The sequence below is a fragment of the Monoraphidium neglectum genome (assembly GCF_000611645.1).
Source record: "Monoraphidium neglectum strain SAG 48.87 unplaced genomic scaffold scaffold03231, whole genome shotgun sequence".
In the NCBI taxonomy this organism is placed as follows: Eukaryota; Viridiplantae; Chlorophyta; class Chlorophyceae; order Sphaeropleales; family Selenastraceae; genus Monoraphidium; species Monoraphidium neglectum.
The window spans coordinates 1-6,910 of record NW_014010397.1 but is presented as its reverse complement, the minus strand read 5'-3'; the positions used below and the strand labels follow the sequence as shown (position 1 = coordinate 6,910).

General features: G+C 68.6%; 2 protein-coding genes across 2 annotated transcripts; both read left to right on the top strand.

The window, feature by feature from the left end:
- Nucleotides 1-2,284: 2,284 nt before the first annotated feature.
- On the top strand, nucleotides 2,285-2,876 carry MNEG_12410 (hypothetical protein; the record flags this gene model as incomplete). The annotated part of the gene is made up of 2 exons (XM_014039119.1): nucleotides 2,285-2,425; nucleotides 2,694-2,876. The coding sequence occupies 2 exons, from the start codon at nucleotides 2,285-2,287 to the stop codon at nucleotides 2,874-2,876; spliced, it is 324 nt and encodes a 107-aa protein (XP_013894573.1).
- A 935-nt stretch (nucleotides 2,877-3,811) lies between these two features.
- On the top strand, nucleotides 3,812-6,624 carry MNEG_12409 (hypothetical protein; the record flags this gene model as incomplete). The annotated part of the gene is made up of 4 exons (XM_014039118.1): nucleotides 3,812-5,024; nucleotides 5,295-5,612; nucleotides 5,868-6,528; nucleotides 6,609-6,624. 4 exons carry the CDS (start codon nucleotides 3,812-3,814, stop codon nucleotides 6,622-6,624), a joined length of 2,208 nt encoding a protein of 735 aa, XP_013894572.1.
- Between the last annotated feature and the right edge of the window lie 286 nt (nucleotides 6,625-6,910).

Below are 6,910 nucleotides of genomic sequence, written 5' to 3'. Positions count from 1 at the left end.
CCCACCTGTCCCCCCCCCCAAACCCCACCCCGACCCTCACCCCCAACCCCGACCCCTTCCAGTCCACTACCTGGACTTCCGCGGCCGCGTGACAAAGTCCAGCGCCAAGAACTTCCAGCTCGTCCACTGGGACCACAACGCCGGCAGGCTGGGCACAGACATGGCCATGCAGTTTGGGAAGCGCGGAGGCGAGGAGTTTGCGCTCGACTTCGCCTGGCCCCTCAGCGCGCTGCAGGCGTTTGCGCTCGGTGGGCAGGGCACGGGGCCGACCTGGGCCGTTTGCGTGGGTGCTTAGGGCTAGGGGTGTGACGCTGCTTCGAGGCGGGCGGCCGCCGGAGCAGTCGCGCGTGCTTGTGATTTGCCCCTCGGGATGCAGCCTCGCCCCTGCCCCTGCGATCCGGGCTCGCTCCCGACGCCTCTGCATGCTAGCAGCCACCTCCTGGCCCCGCTCAACGCCCCCCGCTGCCCTCGCTGTTGCTGGCCTCCCCCGCCCCCCCTTGCCCGCAGCCCTGTCAAGCTTTGACAGCAAGCTGTGCTACGCAGTGTGAGCGCGCAGGCTGGATCGCGTGGGCTGCGCCACTGGCTGCAGCCGGCAGCTGCCCGTAAAGCGCGGCGTCGCCCCTTCTGTCCACGTGAAAACCGACCAAGCAACCCGCCGTGCTCTGCTGCTGGGAGAGCTGTCCCACTTTGGCAGGATGGTTTCACCCCTGGAGCTTTGTTTTTGGCATAAGGTGGCGCCCCTGATCTAGCAAGGTTGCATTTGTTGGGGCACCAAACGCCCCTGAGCGACGAAGTGCTATCCAGGCAGCCTCTCACTGTTGCAGGAGTGCTGCTTTACGAGCTGCAGCTGCTGCGCACAACAGCGGCGCGTCTGGATGCACATATTATGAACGCGTGCATCGATCCCGCTCGCGCACTGCGCCCCCTTTTCCGAAGTCCCTGTGGACAAACTCTGCGCACATGCCATGCGCTTGCGGCGCGCCTTCGGCGCCCATGTGGCCATACTCGCCCAATCCTTGGAGTGTGGCATTGGTTACCAGCGTTCATGCTGGATGGCCAGCTCTGTGAGAGCTTCTGCAATTCGTTTGTGGCATCCAGTGCGGGTAATATGGCCGTGGCATGGCCTGTGCAGACGTGCGTGTGAGCTTGCGGGGCACAGGACATTGGCACCGGGCTGGCAGGGTACGGCGTCAAGTAGCTTGCAGCTGTCAGCCGCCAGCTGCTGTTACCAGCCGCACGCTGCTGGTGCTGTCAACGCCATTAGCCCCATCAAGTAACCTGGGCCCCCGCAACACAGTGGTATCATCGACGCGCAGCAAATTGCCAGGCCGAAGTGTGGTTCCCATGCTGTAGGCCTGGCAGCGCTGTTTTGTGTGGGTGGTGACGGAGGGGGACGGGACACAAGCCACGAGCTTAAGCCCCATGCGTGGCCATGCATGCGATCACAGCACATACACCCGTGCAACAGCTCGACATTGTGGTGAGTCGGGTGCGTCCAGCAAGCCGTGGGTGAACAAGCGTGGCGACAGGCAGATTGAGCCTGGGTTGGGAGGTGCATGCGGCGCTGTGACAGCTTGCTGGTGTTGTGGTCATACCTCCGGGCGCCTGGTCAGATCTGCGGTCAAACCTGTGTTGCCACAAACCTCCAGTAGGTACATGCGACGGCCTCTTTGTTCTGCAAGGGAGGCCCTGGCAGGCATAATGGGCCTTGTTTGCGCCTGTCGACCTGAGGGCCAGCCTCGACAGCAGGCAACCCCCGTGACAGCGGGCGCCCTTGGGTTGCTGCGGTCACCCACACAAGAGCGCACGCCTCGACGGCACGGCACCTTCGGTCCACGTGCGGCCCGCAGCAACGATTTGGCCTGATTCGCATCCGCCTGCCATCCTGTAGCACACCGCCTTCGCCCGTTTGGTCACCCTCAACCGGCCCGCTTGCGCCCCCCTTCCACCCACGTGTGCATGACGCTTGCGTCTGTCTTAGCATTGAGTGCAGTCAGTGCGAAGGGCAATGCACAAACGCCCTCCCAAAATCCATATTTCCATGCTTCAGAGCTTGTAAGCAGCACACGTCCGCCCCGGAGTCGATTGCGGTGACCCGACTTGTGCGTGCGGCCACGCGATCAGCAGAGTCCAGCGCCTTCAAGCGAGGCCTCCTGCAATGTCAGCAATGAAGGCCTTATCAGGTCCTTCGTGCAGCAGCTGCAGCCGGTCGCGATGGGCACCATCGTTCCACAGTCTCAGCATGCGCTCGTCTCGGGCAGTCTGCTTAGCCGCTGCGCAGCCAATGTTTGCGGAGCCGGCAGTGGCCGCGTCGCCTCAGCTACCACGGGAAGCACTGCCGCTGGACGCGCTGCAGCAGCAAGTTGACCGGCTGACAGCAACTCTGGGGCAGCCGGCGCAGCTGCCCGACGAGGAGGCGCTGAAGGTGGGCCTACACGGCGTTGCATTGCCCTGCGATGCGTTGCGTGGCATAAACTTGCCAAACAGACTGCAAACGGAATACTATTCGCAGCCACGCCATGTTTGTCTGCGTGCGCAGACCGTTCACAGAGCAGGCCCCAGCTGCTGCGTCCAGGCCCAGCAAGTGCATCTGTTCCCGGCACACCCCTCCCCTGCGTCAGGAGGCCACAAACACTCAACGCAGTCTCACAAGCAGCCCTGTCCTCTGTCATCGCACTCCGGCACCCCCGCAGGCCGCGGCAGGCGCCGCACTGCAGCTGGCGCAGCAGGGGGCCGCAGGCGCAAGCGACGGCCTGCGCGGCCTGCTAGCGCCGCTGGCGCTGTTCGGCCCGGAGGCGGGCACCACCAACGTGTTGTTCTGGGTGGTGATGCTTCTGTTCTGCTACAACCTCCTCGTGCTGACGCCGCGGCAGTAGCGGCGGGCTTGGTTGTGGCAACAATGCGCAGCAGCAGGCCCGGGCCGTGCCAAGCCGCTGCATAATCTTGGCTTGCATTTGTGGGCGCCTCGGTTGCGTGTGCGCAGGCTATTTTGATTGCATCAGATGGGGCAACCCTGCACTTGCGTCAGAGGCCTGGCAAGATCTGCAAGGACGACAAAATCTCATTCTGTTGTGCCACAGTTGTGCATTGCATTTCAGGTGCTGAAAATTTTTGTATTCGGCGTATTGTCAGTGGCGCGCTTGAAGCTGGTGGCCATGCCAGCAGTGCAAGCTGAGAATGGCTGTGCATTACAGTACAATCAATTGCTTCGGCACCTCGTCATCACACCGGCGCTGCGGATGGGTGTTTTCGCTGCATCCCCTCGTTCCTGTCTTACATCGCCCATCTGAGCGCTATTTGTGCAATCCGCTTTCCTCATCCTGCTCAACATCGTGGGTCGATGACTCATGGTGGCTGCACATGTGGCAAAGCGCAGTTACTGCCGACGGCATGGGCACGCGCACAGCAAGAGCTGCCCACCAATGTACAATGCATGGGCAGCGGATGCCTGTACTGGACGAAGAAGGTAAGCCTCCATGTCGTCGCCCGGGTCAACCGGCTGCCTCGCAGCCGTACAGTGCACGCTTTCCTCAGACCCTGTGGAAACAAGGTGCCCCCCTCCCCCCTGGGTGCCCGGGCGCGCGCACTCTGCAGAACAAGCAGGGCAGCGGGCACTCGCATGCGTCATGCGCACACACTTTGCGTCGCATGTCAGTGCGCCCAATCCCACGTGTAATGCTTAGATTACATGCACCTGGTTCTGTCATTTCATGGTCGATCGTGAAGAAGATGCTCGCCATGGCCGAGTTCCCGTGACTCCCGGCTGTGGGGAAGCCAGCCCGAGACAAATATAGGATTTGACAGGTCGAGTATGGGTACCACGTTCGACCCGGTGGCGACGGTGCAGAGGCAGGCAGACTCGAAATCCTGCAGTGTGCTGCAAGCGGACGAGTGCTGCCTCCCCACCCCGTTCGAGGACCAGCATTGCAAGCCCTTGGCCTCGCGGGCTGGACTGGAGGGCGCGCCGGGGCGATGGTGGGTGCAGAGCGCGCCTGGCGGCACCCCCGCAGAGGACGAGTGCGGCGCTACGCTGGCACCAGTCTGGCGGCCTCCTGAGCTCACACTCAGCCAGATCTGGGAGTCGGAGCTGCCCTCGGCACTCGATCCCGCTGCGTCGGCAGCGGCGGCCGCCGCGGCCGCTGCGGCAGCTGCTGCCGCAGCTGCGGCGGCGCAAGGGGACGCAGAGCTGGCGGATGCGGCGAGGCAGGCTGCTGGCGCCACCCCTGTAGTTCAGAGCCGCTTAGACTCGGCGCTGCAGCATGACGTGGCAGAGTGCGTCGTGGGCGCGCTGTTTGCATCCCGCGCCAGCAGCCCCTTCGCACAGGGCGCCAGCGGGCGCGAGGGCGGCGGCGCGGCAGCGCGGAGCGATGGGCTGTGTGATGCCGATGGTGACTCGCCGGACGCGGCAGTGCTGATGGGGCGAGACGGCGAGGACGACGCCTGCCGCTCGGTGCAGCTCGAGCCGTCAGCACTCCACGCAGACGCTGCCGTCGTGCCGCAGCAGGCGGCAGCGGCGGACGGCCCCGGCGCCCGCCTCGCGGTGGCCGCGGCCCCAGGCGCCCCAAGCAGCAGCGGCGGTGTCGGCAGCAGCGGCGGCGTCGGCAACAGCGGCGGCGGCGGCAGCAGCGGCGGCGGCGGCAGCAGCGGTGGCGGCGGCGCGGTGACCGTGGGCTTTGTGGTCGCCGGTGCTGGGGGAGACGGGGACGCAGCTGCCACGCAGTTGCCCCCTGATCCTGCCAGCCTGCCGGTGCAGCAGGCGCCAGCGCCCAAGACCGCTGCCGCTCCCTGCCGCGAGGCTGGCGGGGGCAGCCTGCTGCGCCGCGGCCTGTCTGCCAATGGCGGCGGCAGGACCTTGCACGGGGAGGTGCTCGCATGCGAACAGGCAGAGCAGGCAGCACCCCGCCAGCACGCGCCGCCGCCAGCGCCGGCCACGGGCCGGCAGGCGCCCCCGCAGCAGCAGCAGCAGCAGCAGCAGCATGTGGCTGCGCCGCGAGCCGCGTCGCAGGCGTTGGAGCGGCAGGCGGGTGCGAAGGGGGGCCGCGGCAGCAGCGGCGGCAGTGGGGACGTCTTCTTACTGGGCGCGATCGCCAAGCTGCTGGGAGCAGGCGGGTCGCCGGCGCAGCCGCAGGCCCCACCAAAGCCGCTCTCCCGCCCTGCCGCCGAGTCCCGCCCAGACGCACGTGCCCTCAGCCAAACGCAGGCAGGGCCGCCACCAACCTCAACCGAAGCCGGCTGGGCGGTGCCGGCTGTGCCGTCTGCGCCGCGCGCCGCCTCGCCGGGCGCGGGGTTTCCAGGCGGCGCGTCGCCGTCGCCGCGCGCGACGGCCATCCCCATACCTGTGAAGTCGGGCTCGCGCAGCGGCGGCTCATCGGGCAGCGGCCGCGGGTCGCTGCAGCAGCAGGCGGAACGCCAGCAGTTGCAGCAGCAGAAGCAGCAACAACAGCAGCAGGGCGGTGACGGCGCGGAAGGGTACCAGCCGCAGGCCCCGCAGCCGCAACGCGGCGGCGGCGGCGGCGGCGGTGCGCAGCCGTACCGCGGGCCGCAGACGTGGCAGCCTGGCGGCGGCCTGCAGCAGGGCGGGGCCAAGGCGCCCGCGCCGGCGTTCAAGCCTGGTGGGATCAATGTTTTGGGTGATTTAGGGCCAGGGTTCACGCTTGTGGTTTAGTGATGGGGTTGAGGAGCCTTCTGAGGCTTTGATGCTGCCGGCGAATTGGCAGGGCGCAGTTCAGCCATCGATGCCGTCACAGCCCCCTGGCTATAGCAGTGTCCCCAGCCAGCATTGACGCCGCCCCAGCGCCTGGCATCCCAAAGCCTCATCCGTTTGCCCCGTCCCATCCGCCCCGGCCCGCCGCCCGTCCCCTGCGCAGGCACAGGCGTCCGCCCGCAGCTCAAAAACGCCGCCGGCAGCCCCGGCCCCAGCCCCGGCCGCGGCCTGCTGTGGTCGCAGCTGCAGGGCAGCGGCAGCAGCGCGGCCGGCAGCCCCAGCGGCCACACCCTCAGCCCCAGCTCTGTCGGAAGCTCAGCGGGCGGCGGCCTGTTTGGCAGCCTGCTCGCGAGCGTGCAGGGGATCAGTGCAGGCGGCGGCGGCGCAAGCGGCGGCTGGGGCCGGCAGGTGTCGAGCAGCGTTCCTGCCACGAGCTTTTTTGAGGGGCGCCACGGCAGGCTGGTCCGCGCGGGGCACGGCGGCGGCGGCGGGGACGCGGGGGAGGGCGACGACGCGGGCTGCGGCGGGGAGGCGCGCGTGCGGGGCGGGCGGGGCGCGCTGCTGGCGCTCGGCGCGCCCGAGCCCGCGTCGCCGTCGCCCGGCCTCGGGCCGTTTGGCCTGCGCGGCGCCGTCGGCGGCTGCGGCGGCAGCGTGGGCGCCGGGACGTACGCCGGCTACGGTGGCCGCAGCAGCGGCGCGGGCCTGCCGCCGCTCTTCCGGCCGCCGCGCGGCAGCAGCAGCAGCGGCGGCAGCGGTGGCGGCGTGCTCAGCCCCTCGGGCGCCCGCGGCGGCGGCGGGCCGTCGCGCATGCGCGCGTCCAAGTCGTGCATCTCCTTTGGCGCGACGCCCGGGGCCAGCCCCTCCCCGGGCGAGCCCGTGAACGTGTTTGCGACCGCCTTTGCAGCCGCGAGCTCGGTTGACGGGCGGCAGCGCACCGCGCAGCTGCGTCATCAGGCGGACCGCGCAGCGCTGGATGACGCGGGCGCCCTGGGCTCCCTCAGGACGCCGGCGATGCTGGCGCGCGCCGCGGCCGCCGCAGGCGGCGGCGGCGCGGGCGGCGTCCTGCCGCCGTCTGCCGCGCTGGACGTCGGGCCCGCACGCGGGCGCGGCGGCGGGGCGCGCGGCGGGGACGGGCGCGGGGGCAGCGGGCGGCAGGGGGGGTGGGGGCCTGCGGCCGATCCATTCTGCGCCGCCGGGGTCATGGGG